The sequence below is a fragment of the Sinohyriopsis cumingii genome, chromosome 1 (genome assembly GCF_028554795.1).
Source record: "Sinohyriopsis cumingii isolate HCF-2022 chromosome 1, ASM2855479v2, whole genome shotgun sequence".
Taxonomy (NCBI): domain Eukaryota; kingdom Metazoa; phylum Mollusca; class Bivalvia; order Unionida; family Unionidae; genus Sinohyriopsis; species Sinohyriopsis cumingii.
In genome coordinates this window covers 120,063,135-120,090,357 of record NC_142961.1, presented here as the reverse complement: position 1 = coordinate 120,090,357, position 27,223 = coordinate 120,063,135, and the positions used below count along the sequence as shown (strand labels likewise).

Here is a 27,223-nt window from a genome sequence, read left to right as displayed (position 1 = left end):
GGACGCTCTAACCATTAGGCCACCGGAGCGGTCAAATTTATATGGTGTATGTTTCATTATTGTTATTATTGTAATAATATATCGTTTCTCATTGTATGAAATGTCTTAATAACCGATGAAAGAGCTACGCGCTGAAATAAAATTCATACTTTGCCATCCCTGTTTACAGACACATTTATAAAATACGAGTATTTGTATGGTTCCCCAGCAGTGATTATGTTGTTTTTGTCATATATGTTGCAGAAAAGGAAACAGTTAACATTTAAAAAACTAATACATATAATAATACAACTTTCTATGTTGATTATCCACTAGATTTTAACTGAAAGATGTTGCTACAAACTCTACCAAACTTGTAATAAATCTAATAAACGCTAGTCGTATCAGAAAGAGTGTTGTTATTCTTCTGATTTCTAAATGATCAGCTGCTGTAACCATTCCACCTGTATCTGTTCCCAAATTAAACTATACTTTGTTAATAATATAGATGCTTTTTGATGTCGTCTTCGAACACGTTTCTACCATTTGTTTTCTACTATCAGAGAATTGTTCGTTGTGTTGAGCGTTTGCAACCTAAACTAATGATGTTGTTCTATGGATGGTAATATTGCTTACATTGGTAATACGTTTGGCATATCTCCCAATCTGAATCTAAAGAAGAGCAAAATACTGATACTATAGACTACAAGATATTGGTACAACGGAAAGGTCATAGTGAAATCCCGTGTGCAAACTCCGAAATCGACAACAGAAGAAACACGGTAAGATGATGGAGAATATCGTATTCAGATATTTTAAATCAATATGTACAGAGGTAAAAATGAATTGACGCTGTTTTTGTAATTCAACGACTAGCTACTGGTAATAACCAGCTCGTGGTCTTCAATTTCATTTCATATTTAAGGTATACACATAGTCACATTAATTTATATTAGTAATCAGAACATATATAAACCATTGTTACTCTTCTTTGAAGCCTTAGTGGTTTATGAAGGAATGGCTGTTCAAATTTGATTTTTCAGTACATTCAAGATCTGCTAGTACTTTCTATATGATCATCACACTTATAGGTAATACAATTTTACACGATTCTGATTTCTTGTCAACGAGAGCAGATTTAATACTCCAAGTTAAGGAAAACATACACACTTGAGAATCTTAATGGAGATAATGTATCCATCAAATAATCTGGAGTTCTTATTTGATCAATTTTTATAGACTGTGTTCTAATTCATTATATAAGAAAACTATTAGCTATATATTTTCTACGTCTAAGAGAAACCAGTCGCCAATCCTGTTTGAAAACGCTAATGGAATGGATGAAGGCAAACATAATTAACATCATCATCACTCAACAAACAAAATACACTCTCAAAGGATAAGTGACTAAAAGACAATAACGACAATGCAGCTCAGAAACAGTATGTATAATAAGTTAGAAAATTGTACGAAAAATTAAACGTTTACTCCAGCATTGATTCAGTAGTTACATTTAGTTGTCTAAGTGACCTAAGCAAGAGAAACCTTTCGATATTGCTTCAAAGTTCAGTGAAAATGGATCATATTTACCACTAACATAAAAGTCATGTTTAAACTGAGCAAATTTATACCACTTTAAAGGTGTCATATATTTAGTTGATAATTATCTCATGGCATACTTGTGTCTAAGTGTTTTACCTGTGTTTCTTAATCACAACGACAAGATGTAACGATGGGATAAATATCTCAAGAATTAGTGGATGTATACTCTATTAATCTCTCTCTCACTCTCTCTTGCATTCTTTTGAAGTATCAGTGCTTATCAGACGCCACAGAAGAGATTGCTCATCACCGTTTTAACATCGCAAATATTGATCTTGATCATTAAAAAAGCAAATGACCCATACAGTACTAATTATGTATAAAAAGGTCTTCCTGATTGGCGAAAATGGACACAATGTTTCATTAATGCGTGTAATTTAATAAAAAAGCTATAACCAATTTCGTTTTCAAAGACACATCCTTTGCACTTGTGAAAGAGGACATATACAATCTGAATTAGGGTTTGACTTCTTTAATTCATATTCTAGATTACACAAGTGTTTGAAACGATATTTTAAAGTTAGATTTATTGTTGCAGTTCTGTTGCATTTTGTTTTAAACTTCCAGCTATATTCAATATTTATTATCAACTTTCTTTCTCTATGGTTTTATACTTTTCAAACCAACATCCGAGAAAGTTGCAAGTTGATATCTGCACTGTATATAGCAAAATTTGTTTTGCTAATACTGGAAAATGCTTGACATTTTTAGACTGAACCCTCTGGCAAAAACTAATAAACCTAAATTTACTATAACCATTATTACGCCCGCTTATTATTAAACGAGGTTGTGGATATGCATAATTTCATAAATGGTTATTTAAGATGGAATATTTTTCCGATATTACCTTCTTACAAGTAGGTGAATCTCGCATGTTTTATAAATAGGTATTACCCTAAAAGGCCAGATTTTATTTACTGTAATAACACAGACAATGGTTTCGAAAGCCAAATTGTATTGTTATCAAACGCAGAAATAAAAAGTGAAGCCCCAGTCCAACAGATACTTTCTTCTTTATCAATTAGAATACCCTAATAACCTAATATGGTGCAATATGAACATGATAATTCAATTTGGTTATGCAAAGTCGATTTCAATTACCGGTACGTGACACGCATATACCTTGAACCATATATGATTTACAGTGACATCTGATCGTTATAGACTGTTGTTTGGAATGAATGTGGTTCATCAGGGGTTCCTTCGTTCGCTTCAAAGTAAGAGCTCAGAATAAACAGCTTACAATAATTTCAAAGACTGATTTATAAAAGGAAAGCTCCCACTGCTAGACCCACAGATATATATATCTATCTATCTATCTATATATATATATATATATATATATATATATATATATATATATATATATATATATATATATATATATATATATATATATATGTATATATATACACACACATATATATATATATATATATATATATATATATATATATATATATATATATATAGAGAGAGAGAGAGAGAGAGAGAGAGTTAGATAGATAGATAAAGGCGAATATCAGATTGCCTGAATATATTTTGAAGAAAATAATGGTGGTCCCAAAACTGCCGTTAATCTCCTAAATGATTGGATTGTTAAGGGTGTACTTTAAAAACAAAATGGTGTTTTGTTTCAATGCATCAGATAAATTTATCAAATTTGCTCCAAATATGCGATATGTGTTTTTGGAGACATATATGTTTTATGCTATTATAGAGTCATAATCGTAACATACTCATACATGCGTCAACTGATGATCCTAGAGTTGGAACTCAAAATTCCAGGTCTAGCTCATTAGCATTCAAATTCCAATTCCAGTTACACGAACACGCACAGGAATAAATAAAACAGATGTCAAACTAAATAAAAAATACAGGAATAAATAAAATAGATTCAGAAATAATTGTAACAAAAATAAAAAAACTAGGATTGAAGCGATCATAGTTTCCGATCCTGGTAGAATATACAATTAAATACAAGTCCTTGACGGACTACTTGATTAGAGATGTAGTTCTCGTCTATATGACGATGCCGACAGTGCTTCTGCTGAAACAAAATCGAACTACACTATTGGATACCAATGCTGCTCTGTATGTAATAATCGTACATTGATAAGACCGATAATTGCACTCGATCGCCTTGTTCCACCATCAGTCACCAATACAACAATAGTTGCTAATACAATAACAGCACAACAACTGATACACACTGCACGTAAGAGTAATGTAGGAATACCTAGAAGTACAAGAACAGATGACATGCTTGCGATATTATGTGCGCTTGAGGGTTAATAGCCGACATGGTGATGAACCAGAAATGCATTGCATATGCTATTGCTACAGAAGTTGAGTATTGTCGAGAACGAGCACAGCAATATCATTTACATTAATTTAAATTTCAAAACCAATGTTGTATATTAGGAATTCGAGAGCCAAATATCCCACGAAAACATAAAAACCAGGCAAAGACGCTTGACTATTAGCAAATATGATTCCTAGAATCACGTCGATTTTACCCTTTTACACTCTGGAGTTAAATCACATATTATCCTTATTACGCATTTAGTTATCTCACTATGTCGTGACAATGATGGGTTGTAAACCAGTACGCAAGTTCAACATATGGGTCAGGAGTTGATACATGAATATACGAATGACTTACAGCTATATGTTTTAAGTCACGCGAGTGACTTTTTGTGCATCAAAACAGAAATAATGAGGAGGAGCAGAATACAGAATAAATTATGACATTTATCGTAACTAAGACGACCGACCAACTCCTTGTCGCGTTCTTGTCCCCACGAATGATGAACTAGGAGAACTTATAAATCTGTTCTTGAAAGGTCGCTGAGACATTATTGACTACTAATAAAATGTTATAGCTAGATTGCAGCGAATAGTCTCTCTCAATACATTTAGCTGATACTTATTTCGCATCAGAGTGAGACTTTGGGCGTGATAATCGCAGATAAGACAAAAATGCAAATAATTAATGGAGTTATGGTTCTAAAATAAGTCACAGGAAACAGTGAGAAACATCAAGCTTTGTAAAATTAAACAAACATTTCCTTTACCTAAAATGCAAAGTGAGAAATATAAAAGGAAATTGCGGTATTGCGAATTGAAATCCCAAATAATCCTAGAATTACTAACACGCGTCATAAATATTAAAGTTGTGAATAGACTTTAGCAGTATTCCAAAATGAAATATAACGCTAGTAATGTTGACATCTTGTACCCACGTAGGAGTGATGTACCAATAGTATTTTTGGGATTACAATAATACAACCGAACGATATATCCTTATTTGAACTTTTAATAAAAACTCAAGTCCCTTTTTGAAATAATAATATATTGCTGAACTGTCAATTTCAAGAGAAGTATAACTTGAATTAAATACTTTGAATAAAACGTTTTCGTCAAAATTGAAATTATTGACACATCAATAATTCGGTTTCGAGATCGTATAACTATAATAAATACTATTACCAATGGACAAGATTGTACAGTCCTCTGCAAGAGCTCAGGTCACAAATATAAATTAGGTTCCCAATGTTTGCAAGATAAAATCTTAATTACATTTAGAAAGTCTATTAATACAATCTTAATAAAGAACACGATGAACACCATGTCTTTGATTCACGCCAATATAATAATCCTAATAGCGAACCCATAGTCTTGTGATACCTTAATTTCGTTTTTCGCTTCGTACAGTGTAGACTAGTTTTAGCAGCCTCACAATCCTTTATCGACTTGCCTTTATAATTAGAAACACAACTGAGGAGATTACTTTCTGTATCTAAAAGAAGTTTTTCTGGCAACGTATTCAATGGTCCAGGGTCCGTAATTCCAGAAGCTAGTCGAAAGGGACCAAATCCTGAGTCCCTAACAGCAAACAACAGTAAGTGAACAACTTCACCCCACTCTGTTCTATCGCAAAATAATAAGACCGAATCTTAGTTTTCAAAGTTAGATGAAATCTTTCTAAAGTCCAGTGCTTTTTAGGGTGAGAGGCATATGTCAAATTGTTGGATGGCCAATTCATGCATAACTTGCTTGAAAAGTCCAGACATAAGGTTTGACCCGTAATTAACGTGTACAGATTTAAGAAGGACAAATAGTGGACAATACAAATTTATCAGAGTTTATAGTATTGTTCTAGATTTAATATTCATCAAATTAATTGATACTCAAAATCTTATAAATGCACAGACTAAGGTCAACAAATATTGGTTTATTGATATGTTCATCGGTAAATGACAGAAACACTCTACATTTATTCGGCTAAATGTTTCGCCAAATGCAGGAACAGGCTGTAGATCAGAAGTTTGATCTAATAGTTTGTTTTTCAACCATGTAATAATTATGACAAGATCTAGAACTTTTATAACATCACTTTTATTCTTTTACATACGAGATTTAAGATATTGTGATAAGTTGTATTGATCCCTATCTGATTATCCAAAGGAGCTTCCTATCTACATAATGTTTGAGCTACATTATGGTAGCTACCTCTCACCCATAACCAATAGCTACCTCACTGGATGGTTTGGTCTCATAAGAATTCTCATAATAATCTGAGTATCTTCTGTGTGCCTTTAAATATTAACAGAGATTCGATTGGTAGAATAACCAAGAGTGATATAGACATTAGTCGTTGATAATTCTCTATAATAAAACTGGGATATGTTTAACCCAACAAATGCATTATTTTCAACATATGACCGTGACGTTCACCTCTTATAACTAAAAACAGTTTGAGTAGGTCTGTGTTGATTCTTTGTTATTTCTCAATTGATAGCAATAAGAAATAACGTGCCATTTCTTCTTGCAATAGATACACAGATGATCAGACAAGGATTTCTGATCAAAGTTTTTAGAACCTTGATTTCTAAAATATGTGACAGGTTGAGATGTGGAAGAGCTCGTAGTAAACTCAGCTGATATATATTTACCAGGCGACTGCTTAGTGGAAGTCTTTCTGACAAAATAATACTACCTCGCGATTCCCTCCTATTTCGAAATTGGTCTTATCCTGTCTTTTTTAAATAGACAAAGGACATTAACTCTTGCCCATTACCTCCCCTTGATACCACCAGATGTCGCAAGTTTCTAGTTGAGATAGATACTAACGAGAATACTCTCATGGCGGGGTGGTTGTGAGGTGGGGGTCTTGAAAGTAATATGATATGGTAAGTATTGTCGGTTAAACACAGTTTACTTTTTAAAAAATTCTTTCTCCTTCGAATACGCCCACTAATCACATTATCTTAGGATAATAATTGATGGGAGGAGATGATGCTTATCTTCTGACCTCTACCTTGGTTATCATTATGGCGAAGAATAGCTGGATTCCTCATGTGAAAGATAATCAGTTCTCCTAATTACACATCCAACACACCCTGGGATTCCGAGAATTGAGACTGTTATACACAGTTGAGAAGATGAAGTTGAAATCCTCTTACCTACAAAAGTTTGACCGGCGAATATAGCGAAGAAAAACAGGTTGTGTTCAATGATCTGGTTCGGTCTTGTTGCCGTCTCTGCTGCTGCCACCGTTCGTACCAGACTCAACGTCTCTTTTCTGCGATAATAAGCTCCTTCAGTAGGTTGACTCTGCATGCCAGGCAACTGTTTCTAAGATATCTCGGATCTAGCTTTTTAATCCAATTGCGATGCTCGCGGTGATGAATTTAATATCATGAACAGTAATCTATAGAAGGTGACTCTGATCTTGGGAGATCTCAGAGCATGCCGAGCATACAACTCATTTCAGCCCAAAAATAAGTGCTTAAGGGGTGATGTCTTCTTTTCTAGCCTTCACCTGTATGGAGAGGCGTTTTCGTGTGGCACTACATGTCTCTGTGCAATTCAAGCAGTATTTGACAATATGAACAGGATCTTGCATGGATCTTGCATGGCTGATGATCTCAACTTATCTATGAAAGAGAAGGAGCGAATGACGAATCGTTGATTACCGACCAACGGTAACCGATTTTAGATACAAAGCCTTATTGTGTAAGTAGGATCATCCGATCTGAACGTTTAGAGATTTTAGACAATTGAGATCAAAACTGCCTAAAATATATGAAAGGTTTTTATTATGCCGAACGTCATATCTGCCATGATGCCAGTAAGTATATGATATCATACAGCGATAGTTTTGATAGTTATGGGGGCCAATTGTTTCTCCTCAAAGGTCCAGATAAAAAGATCTACTAGTTGAGGAATTGAAGCCGTCATTGAGATGAAGCGATGGAGATGGTACCATTCCCTACACACGCGTCTCGTAAGCCTTAACTGTGGAGTGCCTTCTTGTCCTTCATAACCTGTCCACAATCGAGATTGTTTGTCTGACAAGGCTGTCCTGGGAAGAGCCAAGAGTGCAAAAGAAGACTGTCCGGACATGGATGGAACACCCACGAACGTGGTTTCATACGGAGGATCAGGTTGGCTGGGATCTTCATATGTAGATTTAACGCTAGATCGAGTGGACCGGCGACCAAGGACTTGTCCCTCCCACGAAACGCGATCAGAAACACCTGGCACTTCCGTCCCCGTAACTTCTGGATTATTGCTGGTATCAGCACCTGGGTTATCCACCTATCCGGTAAAGGCCTAAGGTCCCTCCAAACAGATTGACAACGCATTCACAGTCCAAGCTTAAGGGTCTGTAACTGGAGATGTGCACGTGGATAAATTGCGATTTCACTTCGTCGGAAAAAGGCATATTATCGGGCGTACCGAAAGAGCTCAGAGTGAAGACTGATGCGTTGAGAGTCCATTCACTGTGTAGGACTTGACCACTTCTAATAGGCTGTCTTAAAAACAACCCGTCCACCGAGAATGTGTTTGACTTGTACGTTGATATGGAATTTGTCGCACAAAGAAACTGCGAAATCAGGAAACGGTGGTTATGTGAGTTTGTGAACATTTATTTTCTTTAGGTAATAGGGCACCATACCGAGTTGTCGAACATAATCTGAACTAATTCGCCCGAGAATAGATCTTTCCAGAAGTGAAAACCCTTGACCACATTCCTCATTTCGAAGCGGTTGATGTCCAGAGGATATTTCCATGGTTCTCACGTGCGGCAGACTGGTAGTGAAGTCAAACAACAGGTGGGAAACACACCTAAGTGTACATGGATCGGCTCATAATGTTATTAACGGTTAGGGCTTCTCCACTAGGATTCCCATGATCAGCAAACCTACGTTGCCCCATTTATGCTGAAACTATCATATCTTATGCTTAAACATGATGCCTTGATCTAGGGGACTTGAAAATATGCGCAACTGTGGAAGCAATTACATTTGTTGCGGGCGTATAAAATAGACCGAGAGGGACCAGTTCAGCTACCGCATTGAAAACGCGATGAGATGCAGAAACTCTCTTGCTGAAATCCATGTCTTTTTTGAAACAGACTCTACGTGTTCCACGATTCTAGCGGATCGAAGACGAGGAATCTGTAGTAGATTCCGTTTGGTTAAGCACTCCATATCCGGATGGACAAAGATCTGGGATGGACGAAGGTCTGGCTTTCCATAATTGTCTAAAAAGATGATCGTTCCTGCCTTTGAGTAGGATATAAGTAACCATTTGATTCTGGAGCATGTTGTACTTGACATTGACTGAAATAGGGAGCTGACGCAATACATAACACGAAGAAAAGGCGAGGGGCTGATGTTGAGGCTAAATGGAAGAACTGTGAATTGATAAGCATAGTCACTGTAAGCGAAACGGAGAATCTGTTGGGAGACTAAGTGGATAGGAACATGAAAGTGTGCATCTATCAGATCAATACTGACGGCATACTCCTTCCGTTAGACAGAGAGGCAGATAGACTTCGCCGTCTCCATGTTGAATTGGTTGAGCGGACACCAGTCGATGGAGGGTCCCAACCTGTTGTTTGCTTTCCGAGAAAAAAATAGTCATTAGAAAAACACCGGGAATATGGCCTTTTCACTCGTTGCACCGATCTTTTGATAAGTAACCGTATCTCTTGTAGAGAAAGACATCCGTTTCCTGATAGATCTGGTGTTGATGAACAAAACCCGAATGACCTTGTCATCCCCTCTTCCATTCTTTTGCACGGAATAGGGAGAACCAGTGATCTTAACGCCTCTATAATTGCTTCCTAGGGATCTATCATGGTAAACATGTGACTGAGAAGATTATCTGTCCTAAAGCCGCTTAACACACCTTCACACTGACGGAAGATGAGGATTGCAAACGAATTTTTAGTGGGATGAAGTGCGAGGTGGAAAAGCAGTTCTTTAGCTTCCTTCCTCCTAACTTCCTCTATATTCTTGCAAAGCAACAGTAATCCGGAATTTTGGAGAAACGTGGTTCGCACACATGCACCACGTTGTATCAGGAGTAGATTGGCCGAACCCGTCCAAGTATTTGTCATGCAATGGTGAGTAGCCGTATTCATTAAACCTAGCAATCATGACCCTCTCATCTCAAGCGTAGCTATTGCCGGGTGTCTGCAGCAACATCGCGAACAAGATGTGATTGGTATGGGGCAGATAGTTCGCCCTATAAAACAGACGGCATACATAGGAAAAGCCACTTGATTCGTGTCAAGTGCCGGGAAACCACTTCTGTCCCTCTGTTTCTTCTCATCGAGATCTACAGATTATTTTTAGCAGTGGTAAGGTGGAGGGGTGGGGCATTCTGAGGTAGGCAAAACCCTATAGATATCTCAGTCCGACTCAAGGTTGGCTCTGAGTAAGACGTGAAAGATGGTGGATCTGAAGGAGTTCCGTCGCACTCCTTGTCTATTTGTGACAAGGCTCAATAAACTTCTATGAAATTATGTATCTTAATCAAGAATTAAAAATTATAAACTCCGGCCAGAACGTTTGACACCATAAATTATATTAATAAAGTGTTCATGGACCACAAATGAGATGGAAAATGCATTAAATTGTTTGTGGTTGCTCCTTATAAAATGGAAACTATTACCCGTTTGAAAACAAAAAGTACCCACTCGTTTGATTTTAACTGGATATGACGGGTCTTTGCTTAAAGGATATAATCATTGCTGGAAGCGGTATTCAAATTCGAAATCAAGGACACAATATGAACAGTGTAGCAATACCTCCTTAACTTTCACCATCCTCACAAGTTTTACAAGATCTCATTTTCACAGTAATTGGACATCATGCATATTTTAATGATAATATGCAATAATTATCAGGTAAATCAATCAATAAATGCAAGGATTTTCTGTTCATAAAGATCTACTAGGCATAACACTAGCAAAAACGATTTTGGTACTCATCGAATAAACGTTATAGGTATATTCTGATTATAGTTATAGAGAGGCATACACAAAAACCATTAACAGCGTCTTAGGTTATATTGCTTCCAGCTTCAAACGGATCAAATCCAACACCAAAACACAGCCAAAAGACAGTATGCCTATATTCAGAACCGACTCATGACACGGCGTATATTTACAATATTTTTCTGAATGCAGTCGTTAGAAAAATAGGTAGCAATTACCGATACCTTTTTTTGATGTGTATTACAATCAGCCTAAATTAAACAGAGAAAACAAAACTCAAAATATATATGTGACGCATCAAATGTTACAGCATCTACACAAATCTGCTAGAAACTTTGTTTTTGATAACATATATTTAATATTGTATTTTCAGCTGTAGCTAAAATATTTATAATCATGACATATCAGCGGAGCACACAGCTTGTTGATAATACACATCCCAAATATTGACCATAATTTGCACTAAACACATCCCCAAATATTGACAATAATTTGCACTAAACATTCGAAACTACTCATGATAAAACAAATAGAGTCGTATTCACGAGGCAGACATAATGATATAAGTTATTAAACACACTATTTAAACAGGTAGCTATTTGAATTTAGAATCCATGTAATATATCCTCTATTTTGGCAACCAAATAACTGATGAAGCATGACAAACACAAAATATTTTCAAAGACGCTTTTCGTCACAATCATTTTATTTTTTTCAATCCCAATCATTTATGAAACGTATAGTCTCTGATCTGTGAGGAATGTATAGATTATATCACACACACACACACACACACACACACAGATATATATATATATATATATATATATATATATATATATATATATATATATATATATATATATATATATATATATATATATATATATATATATATATATATATATATATATATATATATGCATATATATATATATATATATATATATATATATATATATATATATATATATATATATATATATATATATATATATATATATATATATATATATATATATATATATATATATATCTTACCTGCAAGTACTTGGACTTCACATAAACATATAAAGACATCATTATTGTTCCCGTTCTCTCTTTGGTTAGTTATCTTTATTGATTTGAATCGTGGAGTGTTTGAGATATCTACCGTGACTACTGAACTCTCTGGTATACCCAACTTTTTTAGTTCTTTGTAGTCATTGTTTTCCTGCATCCCACTTATCACGTAACCTGCATTACGATCGGTGAAGTCTGAAAAAAGGAAACAAACATATCGTATAAAAAGGAAGATGTTCAACCAATACTGCTTAATATATCCACGAAAATAACTGTCCGTCCAAGTCTCTCTCCGCTTTTTCAATATCTATGTCTGCTCGACATGTGTAATATTAGCTGCATAATAAAGAACATATAAAAAGGCTAGCATAATATGCTAAACGATTGCACTTCATAAAATGTATTCCATTAGATTACAAAATGATGATAGAGGTATGTCTAGCCACTAAATGTTATAATGCAAACTATGTGTGAATTATAGCAACACATGGATAACATAATTTAGTCAGCACAACCTGGACGTTACAATAAGTGTAACGTTACAACGATGTCAATCCACTCGTAATATCATAGCTCACGCTTAAAGAAAACATGCTGCTCGGGTGCACATCTTAAATCTAAAATGTCTGGACTATATCACCATTTCGCTTACTATCTACCACAAGTTTAAAAGATGGTCAGATTTTATATTGTATTATTATCATAACCGTTTTCATTTGAACACTATTTGATTCCTCCAGGTACATATTTCTTCTTAACAGATCTCGCACATGAAAATGCATTTCCAAACGTCTTTGTGAGGATGCTAAATTTGTGTCTGAATCAAATACCGAATAAATAGTTGATTGAAAATCTAATTAGTATATAATTTAAAAAAAAACAAAACAGAACCGGGTAATATAAGTATATGCTTTCAATCGTTTTTATCAACAATAGTTGTAGTAGGAAAAACAATCTGTGATTTAAATGTCAATGTGCTGTTTAACTTTAAATAGTAAGTATCGATTGAATCCTGTCATTCTGTGAACTTGATATATTGGTGCCTAACAGTTAGTATTGTATTTCAGCAATCCTAGATTATTTCATAATACTTATGTACCTTTAATCTTTGTTCAGTTCATGCATATACTATAACACAATAAACGAATTCTTAATTTTAGAGTGCCATACATCTAAATTAACAAAGCAAATGTAAAATCATTATCACCATAAAGATCTGAGGTTTCTCATGTACAAATATACCGACTCATCTACAATTACATAATGCAATGAGCATTATTACAGACAAGAACATGTAAGACATTTAAAGGGTGATTTATTCCATCTGTCTATATTCTGCGAGTGTAAATGTAATACACGCATGCATGTACACACAAACACACACACACTATATATATATATATATATATATATATATATATATATATATATATATATATATATATATATATATATATATATATATATGCATGACTAATCTTTGCCATATCTGGGTTATAGTCCTGTTGAATTTGTGTTATTCTTAGAACTATCCTGTGGCCATTTTCATGATTTTGTTTATGGTCTTATCATATTAATATCATTTAAAAATTATTCACATAATAGAAAGAGAGTATATTTGCTTGTAACCACGGTATAACGTTTATATTTGAAAGAGCGGGTACAAATACACGCATGTTTCACATACAAGAAGAAACATATACGAATACATGAATAAAACCAACAAACAAACCCTAGAATGGCGCAAGATTCAACAAGTCTTTCTGTACAAATACGATGGAATGCAAACTTGCAGCAAGATAAGCAGAGATTGTCACAAACATTGATAACGTAAATATAAAACGTTTTGCGCTTAGAAAGGTTTTCGTCATGGGAGGAAGCAACCTACAGCCAGAAAGCAATTACTAAGCAGAAATCCAAGAAAAAGTACAGAATCGTGTTTCTTTCAATAACACCGTGAATCTACAAACAAGATATTCTAAGTGAAATAAAGATAAAAGCATCGAAAACGAAGAACGAAAGTTGAAAGCATTGCAAAAATGGTCTTACAACTGGTAAACTACATGTCTAGTTGCGCTTTCGGAAGCTCAACATAAATGTATATAAGCAATCAAACGCAAAGTAAAGATACAAACCCCCACCCCATTCAGTGCAGGGCGGGGGATGGGAGAAAGTGAAGAAGAGAGCCAAATTCCAAATTTTCGTTTTAAGTAATGATGTAGGGACCCTTCTGATTTCATCTGTGGCCCCGACATTTGAAATTAAGCAACTGACAACATGTTTTGACCTGATTCAAGAATGGGGACAGAAGACTACAAATCAATGCCATGTACAAACTTTACTAAATAAAGGCTACGAGTGAGTTCCATATCGGTCCACCCCTGATTAAATTAAATCGATACTACATCTAATGACTGCTTTACAATTTGCCCGGAAAGAAATTTTTCAGAAAATTGTGACGACAGGAGTAAACTGGAAATCAGAAGGAAGTTAGGATACCTAAGGAAAAATAGAATCAATCTCCTGACATGCAAGATATATAACATTTATTACGTTGGTTAAACTTCTTATTTCATACAGTAAATGGATAAATACAAGATCCATATTGGAAAAACCATTAATACCCCAATGCAATCTTCTCTACGTTATAGCGATGTAAATGTTCCGCAACTCTTTATGTGTGTTATTAGTTGTAGTAGTAGTAATATTATTAATATTTCAACGCTTTTGTATATTTCTGGAATTATGCCAAATATACTAGTCAATACTGCGATAAACACGTTCTTACGTTTGAGTTTTATATGCAGCTATGTTGCTTTTGAAAATGGGAGGCGGGGGCTTTGTAACTGACAATATGACCGCCAATATCCGTTTTGATGTTTCTATATCGATGATATCTTGAACTAATTCAGATCATACAGTTTTAAATTTATCATCCCTCTCCCAATATGTGTTTCCAAAGCAGCAAGGTTTTTTGGCAGTATCAACAAGGTGATCACTGAGTGAATATCAACAACGGCAAAATCTGTATACAGTCATGATAATACCAAATATTTCAGATTGTCACCATTTAATGTTATTGTTCGATGTTTCCAGCGTGGTGAATTTCATGGTAATATAGACAAGATTTAATGTGGTCTCCTTGGGTTATCCAAAAGAGTTGGATTCAGAATCTCCCTTGTACTTAACCGGTTCAATAGCTTTGTTAATTTATCATACAATTCTTTATGTTTTTGAATATTTAATCGGACCAACACCAGAGGGCAAGCTGCCTCCCCCCAATTTCAACACCTCAGAGGCCGCATCAGTCACATTCACATTCCTAGTTTTAGTCTTACCAAATTGATTTTGAAATAAGATACGTGATTTCGATAAACATCGGTGAGGTCCATTAATTTGACTGAATCGTCCCTGGTGGAAGATTTTGCCAATTCCATGGAGGTAATACCACCCTCTCCGTGTTGGCGTCTTGATCGTGTATAGATTTTTCCGTCGTATTTATAACTGGATTAAATTGACAGTTGTGTGTCTCATCGCTGTTTATGTTGGTAGCTTTGCTATTAACTTCGATTTGTGTTGAGGCGCTTGAGCCTTGCCGACATATATGATGACTTCAAGTGGCCCTGAGAACCAATATGAATCAAAATGAAACATCTGATTGAGTATGCGACTCAGTGAGTACCAGGACGTTCACAGGGACTTACACTGATTGTTTCTATTTTACGTGTATGTAGCGACACTGGTAATTCATAAAATATGTGCTTAGTCATCGCCGAGCCAAATCATGCAACTCAAAATTCGAGAGTGTTATTTTATTTTCGTTACTCGCATTTCTAGGTCAAGTTTTAGATGACTGGCAACTTGTTATTGTATACATCGTTGTCCCCGCATATATTGTATTTTGTGGCCGTATTTTGTATCGTGGTCATTCCGTCAATGGTTCCAAAGGCACCGAACGTAGGGGCTATGCAGCAGCTGGTGCTGCAATATTTATTAATGTTGGTAATGCAGAGAATAATGAAAATATTCAACTGGATTAGGAAATATCGTCGAGCCCTGCTGCTGATCTTGTTAAAGTTAAAATTCCTACTTGTTTTTGGTGGCCGACCGTACTTTTGTAATCTGACTTTCGCTCACTATCAAATGCACACGTTCGTACGTCATTTTATTATGTTGGCTTTTTGTGTATTCGTTCATTTATAAGTTTATCCAAGATATAGATAATTTGGTAGATACCGATTTAATTACGTAAGTGAATATTTAGCAGTCATCTTCAAACACATTTTGTGGAAAGAAAGTCATTCCTCTAACAATGTATTATAAGTTAATGCGATTTTAAAACTATATATATTCTGCAATCTCACAATCTCTTGTCTTCCCGACCCAATAGCGTGATTATACAGTGATACAAAATGTAATTAAATTGTCGGGAATTAAGAATACTTAACGTAAATGTGCTTTTTGTTCTCACAAGACATGCTAGCGTATATATGTAGAGTATTAGAGCAAACGAATTTGTGAGAAGCTGTAGCGTTATCATTCTTGCGTTCGAAGTCAATAATTTGTTACTAAGAAAGGGTCAGTTAATGTTGTTAGATGTATATTTCGAAGTCTACCTCTATCACTGAAAATTCCAATTAGAGCCCATACTGTGCCATGAGGTTGCATTCCTACAAAAAATAATGCCATATCACAATGTTAAATTTCCCCAGAGGACAATACTATCATCTTATGCAAGAGTTCAACAAAGGACTATATGACCCATCATGCTACAGTTTCACGTACACCATAGTGACCCAATTTTGTTACTTATTATGGCAGACTTGAATTCTGGTAGAGAGCCACTGTTGCCCAAAAGAAATATTAAATTCTGTTATGTATGTTTGATTTAATTTATATTCGATTTGATTTAATTGTTTGTTTGTTAGTTTTAGGAAAAAATTATTACATGCTTTTGTTATGTAGTTTTATTTGCTTGATTTGATATGTTCCCGAAATTCAGTTTAGCTGTTAGAAAGTTTAATATTAGAACTTTGTATCTAAAAACTGGCCTTGTTCCTGGCCTTCTTTCATGATTGGAAGTAAACAACATTTTTGCTACTTTTTTATTCTTTCTTAGTGTGGATTTTATAGAGTGAAATCGCAGGCTGTACTCGGAATACGTGACGTTAGACATGTAAATAGATTCTACGTTGTAATTTGGAAATTCTAGTTTACCGGAATTGCGCAGTAGCCAGATTTAATAGTGATGGTTTGGGAGATAGTTTCAGTTGGTCTTTTAAACACTTAGATGTCAAGGCGTTTGTTTCTGTTGTGAGTAATTGGAGTTCAATTGTTATTTTTCTACAAATTATTTGGATTCTAAGAGATTGTTTTTCCAGGAAAGACTTCTGTTCGGAATTATTTCTTGGACAAGGATAGTTATTAAAATTTAAAGAATTTAAACACCGGAATATTATTTTCTGTGGTTCAACAAAGAACTGTTGACACTTTCGTACTATGCTGATTACAGTATACGTCATCGTCTTCCATTTCGGATCTTTGTCGGGATTCGAACCTAGATTCAATAGAACATATTATTACTGACTTCTACTTTTTAATTCTTGGATTATTCTTGGATTTTTGGGGATCTGATTTTTAAAACCGTAAGTTCTCTTTTATTTTTACCTTGTGTTTCTAGGAAAATAAATTATTTGTTAAATTCTACAAACCTTGTTCGTCATCTTCTCATTTCTTTTGTTACTGTTTCTGAGACCCTAAACACGTTTCAATTCCCTCAGTCACCATAGTGGCCCAAATACAATCTTATATTCACAAAATGACGCAATACAATGGTAATGCATTTACCACTTTCATTTTATTTATCTATCCAGTTCCAATAATCTTTAAGAATTCATCTTCTATTATAACCGTATGGATTTTGGTACAGAAAATCATTGGCAATTGTAAACAAAACTGTTAAGTGGACTTCCATTTTAACGTCTGAAATTACAGCCGTACTTATATAATTGAACTATATTGAAACCCCCAAACAAATATGCCGTTATGGGGGGAATCTCTTTAAACACGAAACGCCATTTTAAACCATGATTTGAAAAAACCGATAATATTCCAGTCTTACTGGATCACGAACTTCTCATACATTTGTCAGGTTGGTATTATTGGGAATGAGATGTCAGGTTCAGTTGGTAAAGCTGTCAAGCAGTCTACATTTTGAATGAATTATCATTATATAACAAACTTTGACGATACGTTAGAATGGTATTACATGACTTGCCGTATTTATTTGTTTTATTTTATATACCCCTTTCGTAATCGTAACAATTTTATTAATGCCTTTCACTTTCTGAGCAACTCATATGTATGTATAATTTGAACGGTTTATCTTACTACGCATGGGCAACTACTATATCAAAACTTGGAGAACTTAGCTTTTAATCGGGTCTATATAGCCAGAGTTGTGTTGATATACCGTTCTACAGTACTGCTACTGTTCCTGCTAAAATCACTAGTTTATTATGTAACAATGTAATTGCATGTATTAAACCGTTACTATTAAATGTGGTGATGGTACGTATGCAGATGAGAGTATTTAGGTTGTTGGTCTTGCTTATTTTGAACGATATCTTGGACATGAAACAGTAGCAGAATTTCTCCATTTAGGTTTATGGCCATTTCGATGTAGATTATTTGCTTTGTCGGTCATTTATACTGAACGTTTAATTTAGAGACATATACTAAAGTATACAATATTTCTGTATTCTAGGATATAGCATTTGTCTTAGGGTTTTGATATACAGGGTGTGCCGTGTCTTAGCTTCTGTTCCTCTTTGTTGTTATTTTCATTTATTTTGAGGTGGTTCCTTGAAGAGCATCATCATTCTGTCCTAAGGACATTTTGCGTATTATGCTGTAACAAATGCATCATTCAAGAGATGCAAGATAGCAATACACAAAAGTAAGTATAGTATCCATCACGTCATTCGATGTCTTTTCGTATGATTAATTCCGGCTTCTTCTTTCACCAGAAGTACTAGGCGTCATGTATTGCCCATCACGTATTGCAAAATGAAATTGAACTCACAGGAACTCACAGGAAACTACAACAAGAACAGCAACAACAAAAACTATTGTATTTCTAAACTAAAATTCATTACAACTTGATTATACGGCAGCGAAATCAAAACTGTCGAACATTTGAAGATATAATGGGGTAAAATTAGCCTTGTGTAATGATATTGGCTGTTTGCAACTACTCTTTAATTCGAAAATGTCGGTCATAAAGTGACATTACTATCATATATGATCGAAAACCAAAAAACATAAACACACAAATTAGTGTGGATTTGTATAGGGGAGATAAATCGTTGTGGCCAGTTATATGCTAATGAATCTTGTTGGATACATGCTGATCGTTTGAGATGAGGTATGATCCCATTCTATGCAACCAAAGTGTGTTGGTTTGCAGGGAAATATTCTTTTAAGCAACTAGCTTAGTGGCCTTAAGCAGTAATGGAAGCTCTAATATACATTCTCCAATATATTCATTCATTCTTTCAAATTAGCTTGCATATCATTTTTAACATCGCATCAAAATAGACATGTCAAACTAGGGGATAATATAGTACATGTCAAGGACAATGATTGCATTAGAATAGGAAACACGATCTTATTTGATAGTAAAATCGAAAAAGCATGTGCAATGGTTCACACAATAGTTAATACAAGGACGTATCCTTAGCGGAAGATGATGTAGTGACTACAAGATTCTCTTTTTAGAAAGAAGTCTTAAACAAGTGAACGGTACATATGTGGGAAAGAATGTTACTTTACCACCCTCTGATACAATTCAAGAACCGTCTGCATATTTCTCAACAGTAATTTTCAGTGTCCTGCTCATGGAGTATAGAAAAAGAACTCAGTCTTGTCATATCAAGTCAGATCTCATGATTTACACAAATCAGTGTGATTAAACTAAACAGTGTCAGTCTCTCTTCTGTATTTAACTAATATATTATAGACTTAATTTACGTAAATGACGTATAATTGTAGTAGTGCATAATCGGTAGATAGTCATGAGCAACATATTTGCATTGGGTAGAGTCTAAACTGGAATTACTTTCAACTTACCATCACTTCTTAGGAATATAATCACTTTAGTGATCGGATAAGAACCTTGTAGATCTACCTCCCACCAGGCACTGTCTTGACCTGCATCTGTATGGCTACAGCTATCAAACCTAAAGCTGGTGGAATTATTTCCGTCGACAGCCAAATCTGCTGAGTAATTGAAACGGTCTTTATCACCATACCTAGCATTTCCAATGTAAGTGGATGACTGTCTGGCAGGTTTCCCGAATGCAACGTTTACTGAAATGAACAACATGTATGCCTTTCATTTTTAGGATTGAAAATTAGAAGGGATGTGAAGAATATTCTTAAAGTGAACACTGTAATTTTTCTGCTTAAACAAATACAAGTCAAACTGAACATTTTATGTGCTGCTGTGATTTAACCTTAAATGAGTGGAATACGTGACAAGCATGCGACATAGTGTGACAAATATATATTCAGTCTTTAGCTCCCACTCTCATTTGTCTCCAACTTTATTTTATACATCAACTTTTCGTATCTCTTTGAGTTTTTTTTTTTTAAAATCGTAAGTTTCAGAAAATACATATTATAAATTCGGAGGTACTATATTTCCCAATTACTTTTTTTGTATAGCTCTAGGTATTAACAAATGGTCAATCTTGTATATGTATGTAATGTGACATTGAAGTGCTACTGAAGGTTGATGGGCATAGGGTCCAGTTAGGATTACTTCATGACACCCATTCAACAAATCTATTTATTATATTTGTATTAATATTTGACAATAATATATCAGCAAAATATTTTCCTGCTGTTAGCGATATTCCACACAAGTGACTTTGATATCATCTGTAGCTGGGATATACAGTTCGCAATCACTGTTTATATAATGCAACGATATAAACCACGCTTTGCCCGAGGGAAATTAATCAAACGCACTCGACACCAATAAATATATTTAACATCAGGAACTCTAGTGCAATTTTCAAACGGAATTTTGGATCGTGGGAGAAGGTTATAATCTTGTCGCACCTAGGCATTAACGCAGCTGCCGCACACTGCAAAACACAAAGCCAAAGCTTTAAAATCAAACCCTTTAAAGACATTTTAAGAAATACATAATGACAAAATCTAATTATCACGTTTTCTTTTCCTTTCTATAACTTTGCAATTTGATTTTTCTTTTCTTACAAAGTCAGATTATCGTACTTTAAAGCTGTGATCACTTCTTTTACCGAACTTATCAGCTCCTTTCTCTACCTAATCGGAATTTGCAACATCATGCACTTAACATCAAAGCGAATTGGTGTTTAATCATGAAAGATCACATACTGTTAAATGAGGTACAGTTACTGACGATAAGAGTAGATATCTGTATCTGTCTTAACAGACTTCACTAGTTTGAACTGTGAGTGATTTGTTTATTTGGGTGGTGTGTATCAAATCATTGAAACCTACACTAGATAACAAATGCAAAACTTCATTGAGAACGTGAAAATGAATATCTTAATATAGACGGATTTACTTTGACATCTTTGCAATATGATTCAATACAGGTATTCAGTGAGTGTCTTTCTATCAAACATATTTAAAGGATAGTTGAATACGTATAAATTAAATTTTAAAAATTCTTATGTGCATCGGATTATTTTCAAATCTTAGGTCTGTGTATATGCGGCATGCGTGATATGTGGTAAATACATAATCCAATTCCGGCTGCTATATTACAAGAAGTCGTGGGAAATAACACATCAATTATCGCTAAAAACATGTGTGCCCGAGTGAATATGTAGTTTCGAATTGGTGACGCATACACACAATAATTATAAACTATGTATTATGAAATGAGAGAAGATGTTAAATGTTCTGACGAGAATGCACTGCCTTTATGAAAGGTAATACATTTACGCAGTATTTCAGCAATAAAGTGTATTGAAATTGGGTCTTTAGCGATCGTCATTGTACTTTAAAGCAAATAATTGGTATATATAGTTAATGTATTTTGTGTACCTGACTTTTGTTATGTTTGTAATTGAATTTTGTGATTCGAGGTTTCCTATCTGGCTTTTGTCATGATTATAAGAAGTGATGAAAATGGTTATCATAATTTGTGTTCAATAATTAGTTGAAGTTTTCAGCGGAAGTTTAATTTTTCTAGAATATTCAGTAGCATAATAAGTCAGATGATCGTTTGTGTAATTAGGGCTTTAGAAACAACTATCAATTCGTATTTGAAAATCTATGATCAAAGTTTGAAGTTGTTGTCAGATATTATCTGAGAGGAGTTAATTATTAAATTATTACTTGGAATTACAAAATATTTATTGACTTATTGGACTAAAGCAGCAATTTTTTATTATTGAGAACTCAAATAATTTTTTATTACATCATTGCGGTACATCAGGGGACTTAAATTTATTGGAAACCATTCGAAATATTCTATACCTTTTGATTTGCGATCGGACATATATTATTATTTGGAATTAATTCACAATACTGTAAGTGCTTTTCTAATTTTCATGTTTATATTCTACGAAAATGATTGCTGGTTTCAGTTACTCTAGTTACTTATTTTATGGCTACGAAGCGTAACACTATATTTTAATATAAATCTTTGAATTAGAGCTTATTAAAAATCAGAATATATAGTACTAGATATGATATATCAATGTATATATATATATATATATATATATATATATATATATATATATATATATATATATATATATAGCTGACTTATGATGTATCAATGTATATATATATATATTGCAGACTTAATGCAGTACCATTTTCTGATAAATATAATTGTTTTCGTTATTTAAATGTTTGACTGCTGTCTGGTCCCTGTTATCAGTTGTATATTTGATCAATGAAAAAGACTGTTACTGTAATATGTGTCATAATATGTTATACACTCAATCTTCTTTTAAACATTTGACACAAATTTACGCAAACACCGGTATATTATCAATTTTTGTTTGGTTTTCAAATTATTGGCATTGATACATACATAGGTAAAACTAAATAGCAACTTTAATTTTAAAAAGTACCCCTGTCAAAGACAATATCATGATTGTACGACTTAGGTATCCTGCTCACAGAATTTAAGCAGGAAAGGACAGAAACGATAATTATATAATAAAACATAATGTTTCATAATCTTCGATAAATATAGACGAGTGTCATCTGTTAAACGGTATATTCAAAGCAAACGTAGGCTGCATTCATTAAACCTGCTATTCTACGCACAACGCCATATGTAAACTAGTTAATGATTATAGTAATATTGTCGGCGAATCAAACACATTGATAAGAAAGAATAAACACGAATCCTTAACAATAGAAAATATATTGCATGTTTGGGGTTTGCATTAAATTTGAATAATTGTAGTTTAATCTCCTTGCAAAATGTTTTAGACCAAATATCATTACTAGTTCAGGATTACCTGAGCCTAACTTCCAAAGGTGCATTGCTCAGCCAAACTTCTAACTCTGTATACGATATAGTACGCAAACGTCATTGATAAGGATGTGATTAGGAATGACATATGTTGTACAATAATGTTATATTATCGTTTGCCTATGTTGTGTTTTCCATAAAAATATAGACTCTTGATTGAAAGAATAATATCCCTATATTATATTTCACCAACACACGATGAATTGAAATTGGTGTATATTTTATGTCTATATCTATATTAAATATCTGTACATGTCGTTAATTAATATATGCTATTGTGTGACATTCTGCTGCTTTTATCATATTACTCGTCATTAGACAATGTCCGGGCATCAAAGACAAGACGTGCGGAGTTATGTAGTTTTATGTAATTTTACGTTCATTAGAAATAAAGGTGACGAAAGGAATAAACAAGTATTCACCAGCACAAATGTTTAATTACACGTATATCATTTCCCATTCAACAGTTTTACTCATTTTAACAATGAAGAATGGACATAGATCTGGAGGTTGTGTTCAAAGTCCAATGATTTAATTATTGCATTTTATCCTGTCGGAGAAAAAAAACAAAAACATTTTTAAGACATGTTACTAAGAGGGTATAGGTAAAACAAATGATTGAAATCAAAGACAAATTTACCATGACTTCAGGCTTCTCTGAATGATCCATGGAGTGAGAAAAATGTCTTATTAGTTTTATAACGAACATTATTATTATTCCAATTTCGATTTCAATCAAGGTGTGGTTGCCACGCATATGTATACATTGTCACAGAAATTGCCAACAACGGAATGATCAAACGTGCGAATCTAAACGCAGAAGTAGATATGCATCATACATGATCAATACTTAGCAACAGAGGTGATGAAATCGGTATATGCGAGTATAGAAGTTATAAAACAGACATTAGAGTACGAATGGGTATAGAATCTCTAAGAAAAGGCAAGAAATGTCGTTACGAAAGTCAAATCTATAAACGAAACCACATGAAGAGAAAGCACACGGAGAAACTGGCAAAACCGAAATACGTGACCACAAGGACATAAGCATCTGAAAGATCATCCCTGCAAATAAACAGACTAAAATACTCTACAGAATGTGACAGAAGAATTGAATACATAAAGCACCAAACTATGATAATATGAGCAACAGTCAAAAGGTACGAGGTCGTCAGTACACAATATATAAAAATATTAATACTGAATAAAGATTAACTATTGTTAGGTATACAGACCGCTGATCGATAAATACAATAATGGTAGTTACGTCATATCAATACCAACCATGGCAATAATAACAATAACAGTAGCAATACTACTACTACTACTACTACTACTACTACTACTACTACTACTACTACTAATAATAATAATAATAATAATAATAATAATTTGCATGGAAGCCACAAAGCTATAAATCAAGCATTAAAAGTAAATTCAGACTTTATATGATGGTGAAAAATCTGATTATGATCAGTTGAACTAAAATGCATTCTAGTATACACAATAACTGCCACATCAAGTCCGACAGATCGGAATTTCTAGAGGCCTCCGTCTCAAATGTTGTAAGAGGATTATATCTGAAGAAATTCGTGATAAAGAGTTATTGAGAGAGCTCCTCGTGGATCTAAATACTACTGGGGTATGGGTTTTTGGCTCACTTTTTTCTTAGGGGTGTGTGTAGCGATTCCAGCGAAAAAACAATGGGTGTGTCTGGGAGCAGTATGGTGGCTCAGTGCGTGATTAATAGTGTTCACTGTCCATATTATAGGGACTTCTGGCTCACTTTCTATCTTGTGTTAGAGGTGTTCTTGTACTATAGCGATAATGTATCTTCCGTGTTATCCATGTAGTGTTATCTTCCGTGTTATCCATGTAGTGTTATCGATTGGGACTGAGTGAGATTAGCAAAAATCCAGTTCTGGAAGGAAGTGAGGAAACGTCCAGAGTGTGGTTGAAGCACGCCAGTGGGTCAATATGGTACGCGAATAAGGATCTGAGTTATGTGCCTAAGATGATTTATTGTGAGGAAAAAGAAGACGTATGTGAGAATGAGGAGTGGGTGACACGCAGTCATAGTCATCAGTGTCCGGTGCAGCGGTACAATCAGCAGTATTACATCAACAATAAGCTAAAGCGTTTAAATTTGTCAGTGCCACAGCGAGATCAGTTTTATTATTGGCTGAATAAGGTGAATTGGGTTCACTTGGTAGGTCATGCAAAATTTATAGAATTTGAGTATGTGTTCAAGCGTATACATGGGAAGATAGATGTTCACGAGCGGCGAATGGTAAGACGGTATTCGATAAGAGTTTGGGTGAGGAGTATGATCAAATTATTTCCGTTGTTTTGTCGTCAGAATCATAGACTCTCAAGATAAAGGAATCAAGGATGATATGGGAATCCACGAGTTGAATTGTTCAGGATAACCAAACCACTTTACAAGCGAGTTTTTTTTTTTCCTTTCGCAGAGATGACTTTTCGACTGCGAACAGGCTTTTCTTGTTTGTTTTCTTGTGTGCAATACCTGCTCGTAAAAATATCTGTATGTGATCTCCCGAGGAATCTTTGAGCATGTACGTGACCGGAATGATTTTTTAAAGGTATCAACAACGAAATCTTCTTTGGATCAGTCAGGGGTGTATCTCTTTTTGATGTGGTCTCATGCTTTTAAGTTTCCATTTAAAAAATAAGTCGTCTGTGGCCTATAGTTTTTAGGCAGCCGAAGAAGCTTCCTTAGGTGTTAGTTTCATGTTTCAATGCCATGTATGATTATACCGGTCGACCATGTATGGCAACAAATCTAAGTATCGGTTGGTGTTATCTCTGGAAATTCTCCTCAACGTACGATTTTTTAGAGTACAGTTAAACCTTTCTACTGCTGCCGCTTTGATTGTATTGTGTGTGCTGTTCAAGATAAAATTACTTTTTGGAGGCGAAACTGAGACAATTTTGTTATAAAATTCAGTACTATGATATGCCATCAATTTATTGGGCTTTCGTGTATCTACAATTTTCTCAAACGTTGTCCCAATATAATTTCATTTTTTGTTTTTCAGAGGAACTGTCGATGCGTATTTTCTGAACACATCGATGACCGTGATGAAATATTTGAAATGTTCGTTGTACGCGCTGTAATATCTCATGTCGAGGAGATCTACCTACCATGTATCGTCTGCCACGATATCGATGACTCTGCGTCGTGGAAATGGTTGCGTTCTGGTTAATGCAGTTATTCTGCAAGCGTCGAAAGATCTTCTAACTTAGCTGACTTTTTCATTTTACCTGGAATCCCGATGCCCAGCTTAGGTTTGGTGCCAATGATTCCACGCACAAGAGCTCATTCTCTGAATTTGTTTGGTTTGAGTGTTTTATGTCCCTCAACATGACCCAGTCGCATCCCGCTTTATCGTTGGGTTGATCTCTGTAATATATATTATGTTGCATTGCCATTCTAGGACTCTTGACTGGGCAGCGGCTGATTGCTTTCATTCAGTTTCTGTGCTAAAGCCATTCCACAATCCGGTATATTATGTCCTGGCAATGTCCATCTGCCACGAGGTCTTGGAAGGTTTTCAATCAGAGCGTGGATGTCAACGGCGCCACACACGCACATATGTTTACCACGCGAAGGACTTTGCAGCGTGTGTCCATGTCACAGGGCCATAACACTAAGTCGCACACAACTCTCTTGTCGGCATCATAGGTGCACATAGTCTATATTT

At 34.7% G+C, this 27,223-nt stretch overlaps 1 protein-coding gene across 1 annotated transcript in view; it reads right to left on the bottom strand.

The window, feature by feature from the left end:
* Positions 1-27,223, bottom strand: part of LOC149807743 (uncharacterized) — a 145,845-nt gene that overhangs the window by 105,105 nt on the left and 13,517 nt on the right. The window contains exons 3-4 of the mRNA XM_089969957.1: positions 20,072-20,311; positions 11,921-12,136 (exon numbers count right to left, since the gene is read on the bottom strand). Of these exons, the coding sequence (XP_089826083.1) occupies positions 11,921-12,136; positions 20,072-20,311 (456 nt within the window). The remainder of the gene's footprint in view (positions 1-11,920; positions 12,137-20,071; positions 20,312-27,223) is intronic.